Source organism: Desmodus rotundus, chromosome X (genome assembly GCF_022682495.2).
Source record: "Desmodus rotundus isolate HL8 chromosome X, HLdesRot8A.1, whole genome shotgun sequence".
Lineage (NCBI taxonomy): Eukaryota > Metazoa > Chordata > Mammalia > Chiroptera > Phyllostomidae > Desmodus > Desmodus rotundus.
In genome coordinates, this window is record NC_071400.1 from 65,038,711 (window position 1) to 65,060,730 (window position 22,020).

The window sequence follows — 22,020 nt, forward strand, 5'->3', positions numbered from 1 at the left end:
CTTAAAAATATGTTAAAAGAATAGATTTCAAGTTATGTGTGTGTGTTTTTAACCAAATTTTAAAAAATGTATTTTTTGCTAGAGTAAGGATCCTGAACCTAGGGTCTATAAGCCTCAGCCCAAACTGTATATGACATTGGGAGATCACGTGAGGCCTTCTAGGAGAGAGACAGCATAGTTTTCATTAGGATCTCTAGAGTCCTCAATTCAGAGGAGCTCAAGGTACTGTCATGAGGAATATTATATTCAAATTTGGGTTTACAAAGGATTCATCTAAGAAAGTTTTTTTTCTTTAAAAACAATTTATTCAGCTGTGATCACAAGGTACAGGAACGTGCAAGGGTGACACCTGTGACTCTGTGGCTGGCAGCCCCAGGCTGTGCATCTCTAAGTGCCCTTGCCCAACACCAAGTTTTTCCTCTCCCCACCGTTCACTCACATCCTAATGGCAACAAGGTATGGTATCTGACCATGTGGGAAGTTAAACTTGAGTTCCAGCTCACCGGTAACTACTGAAAGACAACTAGCTGTTTCAAGTGTTGGTTTCCCAAAACTCCCATGAACGAGTAGATCCCAGTATAGCTCTCAGAGCCGCATATGTGTTTTAAAAGGCATTTCTTAAAAAAAAAAAAAAAAAGCGTTTCTTTTTTCTTTTATTTGTTTGTTTGTTTATTGTTATTCAATTACAGTTGTCTGCATTTTCTCCCCATCCCTCCACCCCACCCCAGCCAAACCCACCTCCCTCCCCCGCCTCCACCCTCCCCATTGATTTGGTCCATGTGTCCTTTATAGTGGTTCCTGTAAACCCCTTTCCCCACTGTCCCCACCCCACTCCCGTCTGGCTATTGTTACATTGTTCTTAACTTCAATGTCTCTGGTTATATTTTGTTTGCTTTTTTCTTTTGTTGATTATGTTCCAGTTAAAGGTGAGATCATATGGTATTTGTCCCTCACCGCCTGGCTTATTTCTCTTAGCATAATGCTCTCCAGTTCCATCCATGCTGTTGCAAAAGGTATAAGCTCCTTCTTTCTCTCTGCTGTGTAGAATTCCATTGTGTAAATATACCATAGTTTTTGGATCCACTCATTTGGTGATGGGCACTTAGGTTGCTTCCAGTACTTGGCTATTGTAAATTGTGCTGTTATGAACATTGGGGTGCACAGGTTCTTTTGGATTGGTGTTTCAGGGTTCTTAGGGTATAATCCCAGCAGCGGAATCGCTGGGTCAAAGGGCAGTTCCATTTTTTGTTTTCTGAGGAAATTCCATAGTGTTTTCCACAGTGGCCTCACCAGTCTGCATTCCCACCAACAATGTACTAGGGTTCCCTTTTCTCTGCATTCTCCCCAACATTTATTTGTTGATTTGTTTATGTTGGCCACTCTGACTGGTGTGAGATGGTACCTCATTGTGGTTTTAGTTTGCATCTCTCTGATGGCTAGTGATGTTGAGCATCTTTTCATATGTCTCTGGGCCCTCTGTATGTCTTCTTTGGAGAAGTGTCTGTTCAAGTCCTTTGCCCATTTTTGAATTGGGTTGTTTGCCTTCCTGGAGTGCAGTCGTGTGAGTTCTTTATATATTTGGGAGATCAGGCCCTTGTCTGAGGTATCATTGGCAAATATGTTTTCCCATACTGTTGGTTCTCTTTGTAATTTGGTGCTGTTTTCTTTAGCCATGCAGAAGCTTTTTATTTTGATTAGGTCCCATTTGTTTATTCTTTCCTTTATGTCCCTTTCTTTAGGGGACGTGTCTGTGAGGATGTTGCTGTGTGGAATGTCTGAGATTTTCCTGCCAATGTTTTCATCTGGGACTTTTATGGTGTTACGACTTATATTTAAGTCTTTTATCCACCCTGAATTTATTTTTGTGTATGGTGTAAGTTGGTGATCGCGTTTCATCTTTTTTGCACGTAGCTGTCCAGATCTCCCAACACCATTTGTTGAAGAGGCTATTTTTGCTCCATTTTATGCTCCTGCCTCCTTTGTCAAACGTTAATTGACCATAAAGACTTGGGTTTATTTCTCGGCTCTCTGTTCTGTTCCATTGGTCTATTTGCCTGTATTTATGCCAGTACCAGGCTGTTTTGATTACAGTGGCCTTGTAATACAGTTTGATATCAGGTATTGTGATCCCTCCTGCTTTGTTCTTCTTTCTCAAAATTGCTGCAGCTATTTGGGGTCATTTATGGTTCCATATAAATTTCTGAAATGTTTGTTCTATATCTGTGAAATATGTCATTGGTACTCTAATAGGGATTGCATTGAATCTATAAATCGCTTTGGGTAGTATGGCCATTTTGACGATGTTAATTCTTCCAATCCATGAGCATGGTACATGCTTCCATTTGTTTGTGTCTTCCTTAATTTCTTTCTTCAGTGTTGTGTAGCTTTCTGAGTACAGATCTTTTACCTCCTTGGTTAGGTTTATTCCTAGGTACTTTATTTTTCTTCTTGCTATATAAAAAGCATTTCTTAAACAGCAGTGACTAAGGCCCCTTCTGTGTTCCCAGCCTTCTAAGGTTCAGGGCGCCCGTGGCCCCGGGATAATAGCCCCTGGGGGTCCTCACATCCTAGGGTGGCAATGGAGACAGGGCAGGCCAGGCCAAGCATAAGGAATTAACAGTCAATTTTATTGGGTTCAGACTAGGAGTCCGTGAGTCTTGAGGACCTCTGTGTATCTGTCAATTTTCTTCTCCACTTCTTTTTGGCCTGTTTCCATAGCCTCATGAGCTGCTTTTACTTCCAGTAATGGATCTTGGCCTTCTCCTTCCTCTTCTCCAGAGTGGCTGTGACTGCCTCGTACTGCCAGCGAACCTCATGGGCCAGGCACCCCAGGTATACAAATTCCATGTAGGTTTCTGACACACAACTTTGAGGGCCTCAGGAACCACCATTTGCTTTTTCTTGTCATAGGGCGGCAGGATCCCTTCAAACCCCTTGAGGCAGGTGGCCTGGCCTCGATTGCTCCTGTGGGGCAGCATGGGTCACACAGTCTGCCAAAAGATGCACGTGGCGCCTGGAAAGTGGTGAGGGCCCCATGATGGGGTGGTGTTCATCCACTTACGGAGGAAGGCCAGGTTCTTCAGCTTGTTTCTGTAAAAATTGCCTGAAATGCTGATTCCCTCACAGCACACCACCACCACCTTCCGGCCCAGCAGCACCTGCCTGGCCACGATGGCAGCTGGGTGGCCCAGGAGATGACCTTGGCCACTGAGCATGAGGACCTGCCCCTCCACTATCTTCTGCAGCCACCTGGGAAAGCCTAAGAAAGTATTTTTTAAAGAAAAGTTCAGAAAATAACTGATATTTTGGTCTTCTTCCTCCCCAAAAGATAAACTGGTCAATAGAGTTCTAATGAAAAAAAGAGTCTTTGTGAGGATGTTGTTATTTTTAAATGAAGTACAAGTAAACAGACTTTTAAATTTCTCCTTCCTGTTTCTGCTGATTGGCCATTTGACCACCTTCTCTATCTGATCCTTTTTTAAACTCTTTGTGATCCTTGTTGATTTTTAAATATTAGCATAATGTAACATTCTATCTAAATCCCCATTTTCACATTATTCTGATATCCTTGAGTGAGATTATCCACTGCAAATGGCTTCAACTATAATCCAATGTGTATTATCAATCACCATTCCTCTCTTAATGGGGAGTTTACTATTTCTACCTGCCTACTGGACTTCCTACCTTTTTCCCCACAGGCAACTTCAAGTACTTTAGGTGAACTCATTATCTGTTGGTCACACCAGGAGTGACTGTACACACACATACACGCAAGCACACACAAAGAAATACATCCCTGGACTCCATTGCTTTTTCACTTGGTTCATCTCCATCATCAAGCCTTTGTTTGCACATATACTATGTGTAGCCACTTAACAGGAAGTATTCACAGAATTTGCAAACTTTAAAGGAATATAAGAAATCAAGTAGCTCAATCCCTTCAATTTACAGAAAGGGGAATGATCTACTTAACCTCACACTGCAATTTAATGGCAGAATCAGATCAGAATCCAGGCACCTCAAGTTCTACCCCGTACCCTTTCCACTACATACTCATGCTCCCACTAACTGTACCTCTAGGAAAGAATGAGATCCCTGTTAGTAGCATTGATTTTTATCAGTAGGAAAGCAAAATTATCTAGCCATTCTATGTGCAAAATGTCTACTTATGTGCTGTTTGCACCAGAGGCTAGGCAATTTATGTTATTCTGCTATAATGATGAAAAGGTAAACTGAAGAGTGCAACAAGGCATCAGCATGGAGTTAGTCTTGAAATGAAAATAGATTGGCTAAAGGCTAGCTCAGTGTTTACTTTCATAATAAGGTTGTGAGGGTTTTTACTTTTTCCTTATCAAAGTGTTTTCATATGTATTATTTTATTTTAGTCTCCAATAGGCTTGGGAAGTAGGTAGGTCAGGGCTTATTAGCTGAAATTTACAAATGAAGAAAATGAGACTGAAAACAGTTAGTTTAGTGATTTGCCCAAGGTCACCCATCGGGTTAGTGCCAAAGCCAGGGCTCACATGTGTGTCTCCTGTTTCCAAATCTCTTTCCTCTAGTCTAGACACATAATTCTAGTAGACCTTGAGTGATGACTGCATATCCTGTGAACTGAGCTTTACAAATTTCAGTATGCTGAGACGGAAACATGAGGAGTTATAGCAAGTGACAATCATGGAGAAAGGAGTCTTATCCCCAAAAGAAAAAGATCCCTGGCTGGTGTGGCTCAATGGATTGAGCACTAGTCTGTAAAGCAAAGGGTCTCCGGTTCAATTCCCAGTCAGGGCACATGCCTGGGTTGCAGGCCAGGTCCCCAGTGTGTTTATGGGGGGGCATGAAAGGCAACCACACATTGATGTTTCTCCCCCTCTCTTTCTCCCTCCCTTGCCCTCTCTCTAAAAATAAATGAAAGAAAAGAAAAAAAATGCTGAGTTTCAAGATAGGACAGAGCAAATGAATGTTGTCATAGGTTGACACACAATCAAGAATCAACAAGCTAAGATGCCATTTTCTCAAATTTTGTGCTTTCTAGTAGGGGAAATGAAAAAATGTTCATGATCAAAATGATTTTTGCAGGTTTAAAAGTCTAAAAGATTCAAGGTGTTTTCCCATTTGATTAATCTCTGAGGACTTTAAAAAAGTGGGCTATAGACACTCAAACTGTTATTTTATTAAAGAAAACTGAGGTCAGCATCATATAATTAAGATAGTCTAGAAGGCAGAGAAGAAAGGATTGGGGGAGGGAGGGAGGAAGGGAGGGAGGCCTGTGAAAGAATTTTCAGTGGCCTGCTGGGGCACACAGCAGGCTGAAGTGTGTTGAAGAGGCAGTGACAGGTAAGGAAATGGAAGAAGAAAGTGGAAACCTTGTCTACAAAAAGCTAACTGTGGAAGGAAGTGTGCCATAGTGTGCTCGTTGGCAATGAGGAAGAAGCTGCATAAGAAGAGGGCAAGGGCTAAACAGGCAAGAGAAAGTGGGAACATCTGTTGAGTTACAACTGAATTGTCAAAACTTTCCCTGCTAGTGTGAAGCCCTTTAAAAACTCAATGCCTGCAAGTGGCTCCAAGAAAGAACACCCTAGAGAGGGATGGTAACCTACCCAGGTCAAGAATGACAAATCAACATAAGATTTAGTAACAAATTCGCTTTTCAAGACTAATGCTCTGTGTGTGTGCGTGTGTGTGTGTGTGTGTGTGTTTTCGGAGGGGGGTTTGTCCTTTTCTAAAAGCCCAGCTCAGAAACTACAGCCTCAAGCATAAACAGATGAGCAGAGATGTTCTGGGCTCTGCCCAAAAGCTGATTCTTTCAAAAGGCACAACATTATTAATTGGCCAGCTTATCAATGGATGCTCTTTCCTGTAGGTTTGTTTAGGAGTGGAAACAATACTGCCAGTCATAAAGTTTGCTGATTCCTGGCTTGGTCATCTCAGTGGGGCAAGTGCAAGGCTGTGCCAGGAACTCCAGATGACTGGAACATACACAGTGCTACCCATAGATGCCAGAGCTGAGCCCGGGTGCGGCTGAGCCCGGGCAGGGGGCATCCTCAAAGTGCTTCTTTATTTAAACTGTGCTCCGGGGCAATGTTTCACAATGACCCCACACACCTAGCACATACGCACAGAGCAGCATATACACACAGCCCCACTGTGTTCGCTGGCCTGCTTGCTTTAATTTCCATCCCTCTAGGCAAGATCCACAAATTAGCAGCCTTATAACCCTCCTAGGACATGGTTCTCGGGACCTTTAAAAGAAAAAGGCAGAGAAACAAGAACGCACTAATCGGGAAACCAGCGTTTCAGCCCACTCGGCCACGAGGGCCATCCACACTAACGACTTTCACCTCCCCTCGCCTCCGCTGGCTGGAGGGGCGGGGAACCCGGCAGTAAGGAGGAGGACCAAAGTGGGGGCCAGCTTGAAAGAAACAATGTAACAATTGATGTGAAGCCTCGCCTTGCTCCCACTCCCCAGCGATCCTATAGGCGAGGTCCCAGTGACTGCCCCTTCTTATTGCTCCGTTTTCTTGTCCATTACACGCTATCCCTCCGCCTCTCCTTCTTTCTTTTCTTTTCTTTTTTCCCCCTTCTCCTTTCCCCCCTTTCTCCCCCTTTCTCCAGCTCCGTGTCATTTCCTCCTTGCGCTCGCTCGCGGCCGAGAGTCTCCAGCCGGGAGAGTAGGCGGAGCAGGGTGGTGCGGGGTGGCGTAGCGCTGGAGGGCGATGGTGGCGGAGCTGCTGGGGGCGGAGGCAACATAGCCCCTGCGGGAAAGGAGCCCCGCGGCGCCTGAGCGGAGTGGAGGATGGAGAACCGGCCTGGGTCTTTTCAGTACGTCCCTGTGCAGCTGCAAGGGGGGGCGCCCTGGGGCTTCACCCTTAAGGGGGGTCTGGAACACTGTGAACCGCTCACAGTGTCGAAGGTAAGAACTGGCGGCTCGGTTCCAGCAGTGCCCAACTTTGAATGGGCAAACGGGTGTACAGGCTGTTGTAGGATGGGGCCCTCAGACCAACTTTGAAACTTGGCTCGGGCTGAGGGTTGAAAGCCCCCTGTGGCGCATTAGCAGCAGGGAAGGCTCGTCCCACCAGCCCAGGCACAGACACCCCTTAAGGGTGGCGGGAGCACAAATGAGAGCACGGCTGGCCTCAGGCTAGAGCCCTGCGCGCAGACATTCTCAGGAGGCTCTGGGGCAGCTTTTGCTCCCCCACGTCGGGGCGGCTGCACCCCTCAGTTTGACTGGAGGAAGTGGTGGCTGGTGGGGGTTTCTCCTTAGAAGTTCCCGTGCCCCTGCGGGACAGTGAGGGGCTGAAGGGACAGGCAAGGCAGCTTGGCAGCTTTCTCAGCACCCGTGGCCCTTGATCGACTGGCGGGCCATCCTGTCGGGGCAGGTTGCAGGGCGAGGGTCTGTTGTGGGAACGGGGATGAGGCATTGGTGGCTTTCGTCAGCCTCACTTCCCACGGCCGGACGCGCGCACATCCATTCAGCTGGTGGGGCGTTTCTCGCGCCGCTTAAGTTCGGCCTTTCCCTCCCTCCCGAGTCCTGTCCCAGCGCCGGCGAGATTTCCTGCACATTGAGAAGTGTGGAGGAAACTTTTGCGCCATGGAGCGCAGCTGTGCTGGAGCTGCTGCCGCCGCTGCCGCCGCCGCCGCCAGGGTTTGTTTGTTTTAGGAGGCTGTGATCTGCTGCAAGCCAAGTTGCAGCTGAGGACCAGGGAGAGGAGCTCTCCCAAGTGCTCCAGAACCCCCAAAGCGAGCCATTCCTCGTAGGGGTGAGGGTGGGGGGCTGCTGGAGCTGTTACTGGGAAGAGATTTGTAGGACAACTCACCTTGAGGAGCCAGATTGCCAAGTAAACGAACTTCACGTATCCAATTGTTTTTGTTTTTGTTTCTCTTAAATGCTCAAATATGAAAAGCCTTTCCAATCCCCTGAGATTGCAGTTAAGGTTGTAGGTGTCAGTTTGGGCTGGAGATAGAAAGATGTGGCTTCTCAGCAGGGAACAAATGTCACTTCTGTTCTGGCTTTTTAACGTAGGTCATGTCTCAGCAGGAGCGCGAATGCCCCCTTAACCTGTGCTACTTTTGCATTGCATTGGAGCTGCTGGTTAATTTGTAGTGTAGGGATCCTTCAGGCCTTGGAGCCCACACTCTTAGCAACCCTGGGATGTTGCCATAGAGTGTCCCAATCAACTTAAGCAGTCTGAGGTATGCTAAGACAAAATTTTGAAGAGCTGTCAGGGAAACCTGAGATCTTTAGCCTCCCACAACACTAATAACCAGCCCAAATCCTCATCCAACACTCCCTGCCCCTATACTAGTCATGTATTTCTAATTTCTAACCAGGCTGGGATGCCTTTGTAACCCACAGTCACACCTCTTCCTAAGGCACTCCCCCTCCAGTATTCCCTGGAGGGGGTAATATGCTTTTCTTTCAACAAAAACTCTCACCTCCTTTGGAGAGGAAATCCTGGCCCTCAGGAATTTCTTCTAATCAAACTCCTCCACCCCCTCCCCCTTTTCCATCAAGGTCACAACTGGCTATGTAGCCCTCCATAGTCTGGCAGTTCCTCTCTTTCTCTACTTACACCACCCACAGAATTTCCACAGTTTTCCTAAACAACCTACCTTGGAGAGGTCATTTTTGCCCTTTGCCCAGGGCTGACCCATCCTGAGAAGCACCCCAGAGAGTGCTTGTTGCTGTGATGCTGGATTGTTTTGTGTGCCAGCACTAGCATGGCAGGGGGTGTTACTAAGTATGGGGCAGCCAGCAATTTGTGGTCTGGCTGGGGGATTATTTGAGGGTAGATGAGGGTTTCCTTAGCCAACCTGCTGAGGAAGTGACTCGTGTGTTGAGAGCAGAGTGCTTTTAATGATTCCCTTTCCACTGAATGTACAGTTGACCCCTATTATATGAAGGCTCATTATTACACACATTTGGAGATGCAGAGGGTAAACTCATTTCTCCCATCCCTCCCAAATATCCTGGCTCCTTAGAGTAAAATCCAGCTATTATAGCCTGGTTAGCCCCAACATTATATAAAGGGGCCATAGTATTTTTTAAGTGTAGTGATTGCCTGTGTTTTTGTTTGTTTGTTTGTTTGTTTGTTTTTCTTACCAAGACACTCTGTGGCAAATTTCATTAATCCCCCTTTGCATTTTTCTATCTTAGTTTTGCTTCCTCTTAAGCTTCAGAACAATACAGATTTCTTCTGGAAAATAGCCTCAGTCTGCACACACTGGTGGAGATGGGATAGAAGGGCTTAGAAAGAGAATCACACTGATCAAAAACTTGGGCTCTAATCATTGTTCTGCTACTCACTACCTCTGGGATTCTGCATACCTCTCTTGCTCTCCCTAGGCTAAGACTATGATGATCTAGTAGCCAATCGTATATGCTAGCCCTAGCCCTTTTCACCTCAGAAGGGTTGCAGACTGAGGAGGATGATGCTTTGATCCATTTGGACACAGGGTTACTGTTTATAGTGTGTTTCCACATCCTTTATTTCATTAGCCTCTTACAGCCACCCTGTGAGAAAGTCAGGGAAGGCTGTGGAGAAATTGATGGAAAAACTGAGGTCATGATGCACTGAGTGGCTTGCCTAAGTCTATCATATGGTGAGTCAGTGGTACGCTCCAAGTCTAACATATTTTCTACTTCTTGGGAAGTTTTTTTTATTCTTCTGGTAGTTCTGCTGTTCGTGAAGGGGCATGGGTCAATGTCGTTTAGGTATGTATCCACTCTTGGCAGCTTCCCACCCCAGTGACCTGTTCTATGCTAGCCTATGCTTCCCCAGTAGGTGAGGACTGGGTTGCAGATACTTCATGATGGAGCCTAGGCTCAGGGAATAGGAGAGGACTATTTGGATGATTCCAAATCACTTGTGATGATCTCAGGTCAGGGAGAGGTGGAGGTAAGGTGCAAGAACGATGGTTAGAAATGGAGAACCTCCATGGATGGAACTGGAGAGCATTATGCTAAGTGAAATAAGCCAGGTGAGGGACAAATACCATATGATCTCACCTTTAACTGGTACATAATCAACAGAAGAGAAAAGCAAACAAAATATAACCAGAGACATTGAAATTAAGAACAATGTAACAATAACCAGAGGGGAGTGGGGAGGGGATAGTGGGGAGAGGGGTCTACAGGAGCTACTATAAAGGACACATGGACAAAATCAAGGGGGAGGGTGGAGTTGGAGGTGGGAGGGGGGTTCAACTGGCGTGGGGTGGAGGGATGGGGAGAAAATGCAGAACCTCCTTTGGTGTCATGGGGAAAAAAAACCCAAAATGATTTGGGTCTGGGTGGTATGGCATACATGCTTGGAGATAGCTTGTGGAAAAGATGGAGGCATCTTGGGAGTGGACAAATTTGAGAAAAGGTGATTAGTGGGGAAAGAGTGTATGTAGTATGAAAATCTACCTCATGCAAGGTCTGTCCAGAATGTATACAGGCAGGTAATATGAAAAATAGAGATATTTATTGAACAAGATACAAGATACAAGAAACATTGTACATACGCCTCGGTCCCCTTCAAAGTAGGCACCTTGGAACCTCACACAGTTCTCTCAATCTCCATTAGCTGCCCCATGATATTTTCCTGAATCTCATCGACCATCTGAAATCTCTTCCTTTTCAAAGGTGATTTTAGTTTTAGGAAAAGCCAGAAGACACAAGGCACCAAATCTGGGCTGTAGGGGGCTCAGTCACCTGGGTGATTTGGTGTTTCGCCGAAACACTGCATGAGACATGAAGCAGGAGCAGGCATGTTGTCATGATGAAGCTGCCAATCACCAGTTGCCTGTCGCTGCAGCCTTCTGAATTATCTGAATAGTTTCCATAGAGGAATGTTCAATCTTAATGCAAAATTTGATGCAGATTTGTTGCTCTAAGCACTCAGTCATTTTGAATGTGATGACCACACAGTATACGTGCTCAATGTCGTCTACTGCCCCCACTGACCAGTACAGTGAAGTTGTCACTGTTCACACATGTGCATGCCAGTCTACTCTCCTTGGATGCCAGGTTACATTGATGTCGTACAAACTGTTCTTGTTATATTAACAATGACTGGACTTTTTCTGGACAGACTGCATATTTTTCAAGGGAGAACGTTTGGATTCGAAAATGATCAGGTTGGAGAAATCATCAATTCCTACCAGCTGTTGTGATTTCTCTGAATGCGGGCATTCAGTTGCCCAAAGTTATGGAGATTCATTCAGTCTTTTCCTGACAATCAGGTGGAAAAAAAAGGAAATGTTTTAAAAAAGCTTTTTTGATTATCTCAGGTGTTAGAGATTTTTTTTTATGTTTAGAGTATTTATTTATTTTTTAAAAAAAGTTTTATTGTTATTCAGTTACAGTTGTCTGCCTTTTCTCCCCATCCCTCCACCCCACCCCAGCTGAACCCATCTCCCTCCCCCCGCCTCCACCCTCCCCATTGATTTTGTCCATGTGTCCTTTATAGTAGTTCCTGTAAACCCCTCTCCTCACTGTCCCCTCCCCACTCCCCTCTGGTTATTGTTAGATTGTTCTTAGCTTCAGTGTCTCTGGTTATATTTTGTTTGCTTTTTTCTTTTGTTGATTATGTTCCAGTTAAAGGTGAGATCATATGGTATTTGTCCCTCACCGCCTGGCTTATTTCACTTAGCATGATGCTCTCCAGTTCCATCCATGCTGTTACAAAGGGTATAAGCTCCTTCTTTCTCTCTGCTGCATAGAATTCCATTGTGTAAATGTACCATAGTTTTTTGGATCCACTCGTTTGCTGATGGGCACTTAGGTTGCTTCCAGCACTTGGCTATTGTAAATTGTGCTGCTATGAACATTGGGATGCATAGGTTCTTTTGGGTTGGTGTTTCAGGGTTCTTAGGGTATAATACCAGCACTGGAATTGCTGGGTCAAAGGGCAGTTCCATTTTTTGTTTTCTGAGGAAATTCCATACTGTTTTCCATAGTGGCCTCACCAGTCTGCATTCCCACCAACAATATACTAGGGCTCCCTTTTCTCCGCATCCTCCCCAACATTTATTTGTTGATTTGTTTATGTTGGCCACTCTGACTGGTGTGAGATGGTACCTCATTGTGGTTTTAATTTGCATCTCTCTGATGGCTAGTGATGCTGAGCATCCTTTCATATGTGTCTGGGCCCTCTGTATGTCTTCCTTGGAGAAGTGTCTGTTCAAGTCCTTTGCCCATTTTTTCATTGGGTTGTTTGTCTTCCTGGAGTGGAGTCATGTGAGTTCTTTATATATTTGGGAGATCAGGCCCTTGTCTGAGGTATCATTAGCAAATATGTTTTCCCATACTGTTGGTTCTCTTTGTAATTTGGTGCTGTTTTCTTTAGCCATGCAGAAGCTTTTTATTTTGATGAGGTTCCATTTGTTTATTCTTTCCTTTATGTTCCTTTCTTTAGGGGACGTCTCTGTGAGGATGTTGCTGCATGGAATGTCTGAGATTTTCCTGCCAATGTTTTCCTCTAGGACTTTTATGGTGTTATGACTTATATTTATAGATTTTTTTGGTGTGTCTCCTTCTGTTTTATTTTTTAATTTTAAATTAATTTTTCCATTATTATTTAGGTCTCTTATACCCCCTCACCCCCTGCAATCACCACATTGTCATCCATATCCATGAGTCCTTTTTCCTTTTTGCTCATTCCTTCAACCACCTAACCTTCCCCCCTTAGCTGTCATCCTTCACACCAGCTATAAATCTGTCTCAATTTTGCTTGTTAGTTCAGTTTGTTCATTAGATTCCACATATGAGTGAAATCGTATGGTATTTGTCTTTCTCTGACTGGCTTATTTCACTTAGCATAATATTTCCCAAGTCCACCTATGCAAAGGGTAAAAATTTCTTCTCTTTTATAGCAGTGTAGTATTTTATTGTGTAAAGGTCTCATAGTTGTTTTATCCACTCAGCAAATGTTAGAGATGGTTTATAATTTCCCCATTGAAACATGACTCACAAGGGAACTGGGTCCATGACCTTGGTGTTATTCATTGCTTTTGGTACTGTCTTTTTTCATTTGATGTTTTAGTGTTTATGCTATTACAGATGTCCCATTTTCCCCTTTTTGCTCCCCCTCTTCCCAGCCTACCCCCTCACTTCCACAGTCAATCCCCACACCATTGTCCATGTCCATGGGTACTTCATATATATTCTTTGACTAATCCCTTCACCTTCTTTCATCCCACTCCCCTCTTATAGCCATCAGTCTGTTCCATGATTCTATGCCTCTGGTTCTATTTTGTTTGATAGTTTATTTTGTTCATTAGATTCCTCTTATAAGGGAGATCATATGATATTTGTCTTTCACCAACTGATTCATTTCACTTAGGACAATAGTGTCCAGTTCCATTCATACTATCACAAAAGGCAGGCATTCCTTATTTTTTTCTGCTGCATAGTATTCCATTGTGTAAATGTACCACAGTTTTTTGGTCCACTCATCTACTCATGGGCACTTAGGCTGTTTCCAGCACTTGGCTATTGTAAATAGCACTGCTATGAACATAGGGATGCATAAATTCTTTTGATTTGGTGTTTCGTGATTCTTAGGATATATTCCCAGTTTGTGTCTTATACTACCTCATTGACTCAGGGAGTCCATCTGGATGAAGTGGGGATTGTCTTCTAATCAGATTTGTCTGTTTTGCTATCTAGGAGTTTCCCTTCCCAGTATATACATCCATCTGTGAAGTTGGCTCCCTACACTGGAAAAGATCCTCTTTGGGGATAGGTGACCTTTCCAAGGTTCTGGCACTAATGATTCTGCATCAATAGGGGCATCTTAGAGGCCTCAGTGATACAAATTGTATACTATTCTGTGTGTGTGTGTGTGTGTGTGTGAGAGAGAGAGAGAGAGAGAGAAAGATTGAGAGAGAGTGCTGAGCTATAGCAGAGCATAAGATTCCTATACTCATTTTGTTATTGGAAATGTGCCGAAGTTGGCTAAGGATGGAGAAAAAAGGGTGGGGACCAGTGTGGGGATGCAGGAAAAGGAGGAGGAAAATACGGTGTGTGTATAGGGGGACAATACAAGGTATAAGACAAGCTTACTCTACATGGTTGCCCTTTTCCTGGTCCATTTTCTTTTTCTGGCACAGTGAAGGAAGTGGGGATTAGTTACTGCCCTGGAACAAAATTGGATAGGATGAGGGAGTACCCTAGAGGAGAAAGAAGCTTCACTTTCTACCCTTAATGTGCACTAATATCTCTATATCATTTCATCCTTTCTAGACCCAAGTGTCTATTTGCATCAAAGATGATGTGAGAATGAATTGAGCAAACTAATACTGTTTGCCAGGGAAAATGGAAGGGCATGGTCTTTAAGTTGTTTTTAGCCCCTCCCCAGCCCCATTGTGAGCATATTTCTAGAAAAAAAAACACACAAAGTGTCAGGTGAGATTTTAAGAGGACGTGGGTAAATTCAGATTAAGGCTCTCTTGTGGGTGGCAGTAAATTTGGCTGCAAATTTGAGTTCTTGTTGGGTACAGAGGTCATGTTATATGAGAAATGATAGTTCCTGTGAACCATTTTTAGCTGTGTTTCAGGCTGGGCCTACCCCCAGACCAGGGTTTGGCATTCACGATGGAACCTTCATGGGGTATACTTCTTGGGAGCTTAGTCCAGCATGATTACTTACATGAATTCTTTCCTCTTCTCTGCCTCTTGAAGCAGCAAAGATGTCTACTGCCTCACATCCTCAACTGCTATCCTTTCCCAGAATGTAGAAGGCATTTGGGGACACAAGGTAGGAATTCATCCAGAGAGATGCAAAGGAGGTTGGAAGGAGGTAAAATAAGAAGGGCAGGTGTTATTTCTGGTAACCTCTGGTTGAACTTTGGGTACACACTACTTTTGGGCGTGCTAGGCTGTCATAATACACCTGGTACCCTATTGAGATCCACACATATTTTCCCTGAAGTGAAAAAGGCAAAGCTTGTTAGAGGGTTTTCCATCATCAAAACCTTAGACAAAGAAAATAATTCAACTCCAGCTGGAAGACACTTGAGCACTGTCCCTTAAAAAAATTAAAATGGTCTATCCCCTTGCTCTTCCCAACCCCCTCCCAGAATTTTTTAAAAGAGATTTGAGATTGGTGTTTATAGAGTGATTTTCTGGAGGGAACATCATAGTTTTTATAGTTAGGCTTCTTCAGAACTGGGGGGATGAGGTGGGGGAAAGATGCTGATCCATCTGAGAAAAGTTAATGAAGAACAGCAGAGATTAAGTGAAAGACTGCTCTCACTACCCCTCTATGTGTGCACATATGTGCACACACACTCACACACACATACCCGCCCACCCCCACCCAAAGTAGACTCAACTCAGGGCTGTTAATCTAATGCTGTTCTTGGAGGAGACCTAGAATCACAGATTCTCAGAGTGAGGAGGGCCTTTTGAAAGTCAGCTCATCTTAACCAACCTATGAGCCTGCTGTGTAGTAGCCCTGAGCTTATTCTATTCTGCTCATGGGGGAGCTCACTACCTTATTATCTAGCCCATTTCACTGTTGGAAAGTTTTGACTATGGACAACTTTTTCTTTAATAGGAATCATTCTGCAATCATTCTCCCTCTACCTACCATCTGTGGGTCCTAGCTCTACTTTCTGAGACCACACAGTCAAGGCTGCTTTCTCTGTCTTAGAACAGCCTTTGGGAGGTTTAAAGACAAAAACTGTGTCCCCTGGTTTCACTTTTCTAGACTGAAGTGTCGTAGCTCTTTCAGCTGTTGAAATCTAGCCTCCTCTCCAGTTTCGTCCTCCCATTCTGGATACACTCCAGCCTGTCCATGTTCCTCTTGAGTTATGGAGCCTACAGCTGAATATAGTATCTAAGATTTGTCTGCCCAAAGTTGAGTAGGATCATTGTTTTAAAAAATACAGCTGAGTCCATGCCATATGAAGATCCTGTGTCAAGCAAAGACTTTTAGTGGAGGTATCTGTGCTGTTGCTAAAACATACCTGCACAAGGACTCTGCATAGGCATATGGAACAGCCACATAATAAATTTGGGAGGGACACATTTCACCTCTTATATTGAATTAGAATTGCCCCTAGATCTGCTCCTAGCCCAGGCCAGCCTTGGGAAAAGTTTTCTAAGGAAAATAAGACAGAGGATATAAGCCCTGACTGGAAGGAGCAAATATGTTTATACAAAGAAGTACAGAGAAGGAATCTGAATACTAGAAGAAGGAAGTAGCATTTAATGAATAGTGTCAAAGTCAGACTCTAAAACATCAGATTTAATTTATTTTATTTTCCCCCCAAATTTGGCTTGGAATTTGTAGGAGTAACCTCTCTAAACTTAATTTTCCCTCTTTGAGAAAAATAGGTGTCTCTAAGATTGAAGATGTTGACCATATGTGACATACAATCAGCATCCAACTTACAGAGCAACTATGTAGGAATTTAGACACAGCAGTTCCTGTCCCCAATTCCTGTCAGATATTTATCTCCCTGAATATTGCAAAAGCTCCTGCTGATGCTGCCATCCTTGGGTTCTGAGGTCTTCTTTCTGTACCTGGAATACCTACAAGAGTCACTCCTTCTGGATTTCTTGCACCCATGGCTTCATTTCTCCATGTCCTCATATCCACCAGTTTGTCACCAGATTTGGGCAAATAAATACCTTTTCTTGCTACTTAAGGCCTGGTCATGGAGTATATTAGAGTGGAACTTAATTGTCATTATTACTACTGAAGGATGAGAGGCTTGGAGAAGAGACAATATCCAGGACATATGTTCCATTGACACAATGTTATTGGTAATAGCTAGGTTCAGAACAGTTTTGGAAAAACCTATTTAATTCATCACGTATAGCCAATGAAATTACAGAATCTCACCACCATTCACCATATGCTGTCTATAGGAAACTGTATTTAAAGCTCCAAGCTGCTTATTTACAAATGGTATTCTTGGAAAGCAATTCATTCATAAGTTAGGGACAACAAGTGCTCTCAATATCTCTGTTATACACATCTGGGTGGGTTTGGAGTTTGTACTACTATCTGGGCCAAACATGCTCATATCCTTGAGTATGTGTGCACACAGTGTATGCATGGTTAAATTTCTTTCTGAAACTGAACTCCAAGTTTACCTGAGTTATCTTGTTATCAGCAATCTACCATTTTATATTGCCTATTTTGGTACCTAGATCACTGTCAACTTCTGTGGAGCCAGTATTTTATTCCTTGTACTCCCCTAAAGAACCCCCTTCAGACAGACTTCAATTAAATCATTAATGAATAAGTTGAGATATTATTTTACCTGGGTAAAGATTGTGTTGGAGTAGAGTACAGGTAGCAAACACAAGGCCTGGAGGCCGAATCTGGCCCTCCACCTTCTTTTATCCGGCCCAGCACCTTGTTTCTACCCAGCGGCAGCACTGAGCTCTTGCTTAACTGTTAAGGAGTAGTTACATTAATACGGTCCTAAAGTTACATTTAGCCCTTTGAAGGCAACCGTGAGGCTGATGTGGCCCCTGGTGAAAATGGGTTTAAGGCCCTTGGAGTAGAGGGATGGGGTAAAGGTTTGTCTCCTTAAACCCCTTTGCCCCATCCAGTGTAAATAGGCCAAGTGTAAAGATCATCTTAGACATTAGTTTTGTAAGGGATGATCCGTTCTTCCTCACATTACACTGGCATGTTTACTTAGGCACGTAGCCATCCTGGCTGAGCACTGAAGTTGCAAGGATCAAATGGTTTCTCAAAGTAACTAACCCCTCCCTTTTGACTTCACCTCTGCTCCTACTCTTATGGTGTGAGTCTGTAACTATGTCACAGGGTGAGCACTGCCTAGTAGCAACAGAGACACATTTTCCATGCAGCCAAGCTACCCTTCCTTCCTGTCCGGCCTTTGATTCCCAGCCCCCAAACATCAGCACCAATTGCTTGAAGCCTACATTTTGGACTGTCTTATTCATGTCCCATTACCTCTTTCTTCATTCATTGGCCGCCCTGTCCTCTGTCCAAAACCCAACTTTTTCTCTTCTTTGGTCACAGTGGACTCTTCTAGTCTGCTATACCAGCTTAGTCCCTCTTGACTCAACTATGCTTCCAGTGGGGGTGAGAAACACAGAATTAAGGTTGATAAAGTTTAAAAACAGCAAATTGATAACAGGATTAGGGGCAAATTCTTTCATGCTGTGTCTCTATCCTGTTTCAGTAGAGGACAAGACCTTTGTCACATTCCTTATGCCCTGTTATCAACTTGCTGAGTAAGCTTGGCATGTTACTTCACTTCTCTGTACACTTCTGTTTCTTTTCTTACTGTCCACGGGACAAGCTTCTGCTTTATTGATGGATCACTCAGGCCTCCAGGATCCTTGCTTGGTCTAGGCTGTGGAAGTGTGAAGGTTAACTGACGGCAGGCAGTTCTTACAGTGCATTACTTTTCCCCACACTACTTCCTATCTTTCCAGAAGTGGCTATTTCCTGGTATATTCTCAGGGATGGCATGTGGCATGGTCTGTTAACTTCCACTCAAGTCTTTTAATAATACATCTGCAAGGAATGTGGGAGGTGGGACTAATTTGACAGGATCAAGGGTTAAGCCCAGTGATGGACAGACCCTTTGTGATATCTTCTGGCCCGCACCCTAATGTCACTCAGTAGATTCCCAGCTGTATGGTTGTCTCTCTTCCTGGGCCTCTGGCAGGAAACTTTTGAATGGCTCTCCTATGCTGCCTTTCACGGTCCATCAGAAATTGATTTTTCTTTTGGGGGAGGGGGTTGGGGTGAGATGGGGGTAGAGCTGGGAGTAAATCTGGTTCAACTAGTTATTCTGGAAATAGGTTAGAGTCTCATGGCTGCAGCCCCATCTTTGCTGAGAGAAGATGACATGCTACAGTCTTGTCTTTGTTGGCTGCCTTGCTATTTTCCACTTCTTTTTGTTTTTGTTTGATGCAAGTAAAAGCTCCTGTGAAAACTTCTGGAGGTAGGCAGCTTTTGATGGTGTATTATCTGACTGAGATGGTGAGTGATGACATCTTGCAGTCTGAGGGATAAGTGTCTTGTCTTAACTCTCAAGCTCTTTGGAGGGCTTGAGTTCGAGTTTGGAGCTCTGTGTTAATTTAAATTTGCAATCAGGGAATATCAAGACAATGGGCTGAAAAGTGGACCATGCAAGGACCTGGATATTCTACTTGTGTGGATATGCCTCACTGGGTAGAGGCAATGTAGTTTGGTTGGATCTCAGCAACTTCTTGAACCCCAAGTGTGTTCATGGCCTAGATATGGTGGGATAGAAGAGGTGCTGGACCTCCTATGTGGCAAATACTGCTGCTTGCAGGTGTTTTACATATATTCCCATTTCATTTTTATAGTAACTCTCTGAGGTAGATATTGATGTTTCCATTGTGCAGATGAAGGGACTGAGGCTTGAGAAAAGTTAAGTAACAGACTTCAAATCACACAGTAAGTAGAAGAGCTGGCACTTACATTTATTTCTGTTTGACTTCAAATCCAAGTCTCCTTCTTTAATACCATGTTTTCATAGGTGAAAGGAAGAAAGAGAGAGAAATAACTGGAAAAGAATATGAGGAGGGGCAGGGAAGAAATGAGAGAGAAATGAGAGAATTATAATTGAGTTCAAAAACTGGTATATTACCAATGTGCACCTTATGGGTCGGGTCAAAGGAAGGGTTTTGATTTGCTTTGTTTTAAATCTCAAATCAGGGTAACAGGTATGAGCTTGGGTTTAAAAGACCTAAATTTAAGTATTTGCTTTGTCAATCATTATTTATGTGTTATTGGGCAAATAATTTCCTTCTCTGTGTCTCAATTTCCTCATTTGCAAAACGAAAATAATAAAACTTGTACATTTTTCCCGTATGGAGGGAGATTGATTTTATCCTTTATCTTATGTAAATACTTGGTGTGTATGTGATTTAAAAAAGAAGTAACAACTATACTTGAATAAAAAAATAACCAAATAAAAATTTAAAAAAGAAATAAAAAGCACTCCACAGGTACCCCTTATTTTTTAAAAGATTTTATTTATTTATTTTTTAGAGAGGGGAAGGGAGAGAGAAAAGGGAGAGAAACATCAATGTGTGGTTGCCTCTTGCCCAGGTACCTGGCCCGCAACTCAGGCATGTGCCTCAGACCAGGAATCAAACCTGGCAGCCCTTTGATTCATGGGCTGGCACTCAATCACTAAGCCACACCAGCCAAGGCAGTATCCCTTATTAAATATCAATTCTCTTAAGATAATTTTGAACTTAAAAAATTAAATTTCTGAAGTTACCAAATTACTGAGAAATGTGTGAAATGACAGAACACCTTTAATATGATGTCTGCTGCTGCTGCCACAAGTTGGAAGACAAGACATAATTTCTGGCTAATGTCTGAACAGCAATTTGAAAGGCTATGCTAACCCTTGTTTGTCTCCTAAGAGCTCTCAATTAAGCCTCCAGTCAATCAATCAGTCAATCTATGGGTCAACACATTTATTGAGCACTTTGTAATGTACCTAACCCTAAACTAGAGAATTCAAGAGATAGCCACCATAGAAGACCTGTTCCCTGGAAGTGACAGTTTTGTTGAAGAAAGGCACTACTGCAAACCCAGGAAACAAAAACCTTAAAATTCTGAAACCATGGAGTAGGATCTAAGAGCAACATTTATTCAGTGAGAAGAGATTTCATTATAGGCTGATGTGATTGAGCAGGTTGTGAAAAAACAAAGAATTGGAGTTAGGCCTTGAAGGATATATAGGATTAGGTAGTTTGGAGAGGAAGAAAAGCATTCATTCTAGTTAGTCTAAGTGTTGCACGTCCTAAAGACACAGACAGGAGACTAAGGCCAGTTGGTTCACCCCACAGTGAACTGACTAATAGCATGAGCTCCTCAAGGGCAGGGGATATGTTGTTTCTTCAGTTACTCACTTAACTCTTTCATTAAACTTTTTGAGTGCCTATTTTAAGAGCTGAGTTATTCTTAAGTCCTGTGAAACCAGCACAGAGCTCCATAAATGTCACTTTTATTTGTTTTCTAACAAATACTTTCATAGTGTGTATCCTGGGCCAGGCACTGGCTTTCTATTTTAACACATGTGAACTCATTTATTAACCCCATTTTACAGAAGATAAATTAAGGCATAGAGAGGTTAGGTAACTTGCTCAATGTCATACTGCTTGTGTGGCTGGATAAATGAATCAATGGATCTCTGCTTGATTGTTGCAGAGTAATGGGATATGAAGGTGAACGACATGAGCCAGTTATTCTGAAGCTATAGAAAGCTTCAGGTTGAGAGTAGGTAGTGATTTTTTGTTTGGGAGGATTAATGTGTTAAAAATAAAGCCCCTAGCACAGTACCAGCCACATAAATGGTTCCATGAGGAAAGACCTGCATTGAACAATAAAAGAGCACATTTTGAGGGAATCAGTCATCTTGGCAATGTGCTGACTGTTGTTATACATTAGCAAGTTGCTAGAGGTTAGTGGAATACATACACCATTTGAATCTGAAGAAATAAAGGAGAGGTAGGAGTTAAAGGGTAATCCAGTATTTTTAACCTGGAAGGTACTAAGTGGTGATGGGGATTGGGAGAGCTAATCAGTTTTATTTAGTTCAGTTTTCTATCTTTTGAGACTGAGGTGTCTGTAGAACAATCAAGTTATTTCAAAATAAAAAGGATTTTTTTAAGGCCACTGATCAGTTAAAACAACAAATAATTATTTTAGGAACATAATTGTTAACATAGACAATTTACTTGCTCATCTGCTGATTGTTGTGAAAATTAGTTAATTGCCAGACAATCTCATGCCCCAACAGACATTGGAACAGGCCTGCATTGTTATTTAATCGGCCTTTCTGATCATAGCTTGGTCTTACTAGCCCCAATCTGCAGGATGCCTAGTCACCTCAGGTGTTACTGGATGAAGTTCTTTCTGTTTAACTTAGTACTTTCAAGTGATGAGAAAGTCCAAAAATCAAACAAAAAATAGAAGAAACTGACATAAGGCCAAACTTCAGACATGACACTTGTAATGTTAAAATGTTCTAGGTTGTGAATAAACCTCA

General features: G+C 43.2%; 1 protein-coding gene and 2 pseudogenes across 1 annotated transcript in view; 2 read left to right on the forward strand and 1 right to left on the reverse strand.

Annotated features, from left to right (window-relative positions):
* Positions 1–2,635: 2,635 nt before the first annotated feature.
* On the reverse strand, positions 2,636–3,053 carry LOC112322514 (large ribosomal subunit protein uL13 pseudogene; annotated as a pseudogene).
* A 3,658-nt stretch (positions 3,054–6,711) lies between these two features.
* SHROOM4 (shroom family member 4) overlaps positions 6,712–22,020 on the forward strand; it is a 229,667-nt gene continuing 214,358 nt past the window's right edge. Inside the window, exon 1 of the mRNA XM_045187590.2 lies at positions 6,712–6,910. Coding sequence (XP_045043525.2) covers positions 6,794–6,910 — 117 coding nt within the window. The 5' untranslated portion in view covers positions 6,712–6,793. The remainder of the gene's footprint in view (positions 6,911–22,020) is intronic.
* The window catches only part of LOC112322347 (small ribosomal subunit protein eS1-like), a 59,522-nt pseudogene continuing 44,911 nt past the window's right edge, over positions 7,410–22,020 (forward strand).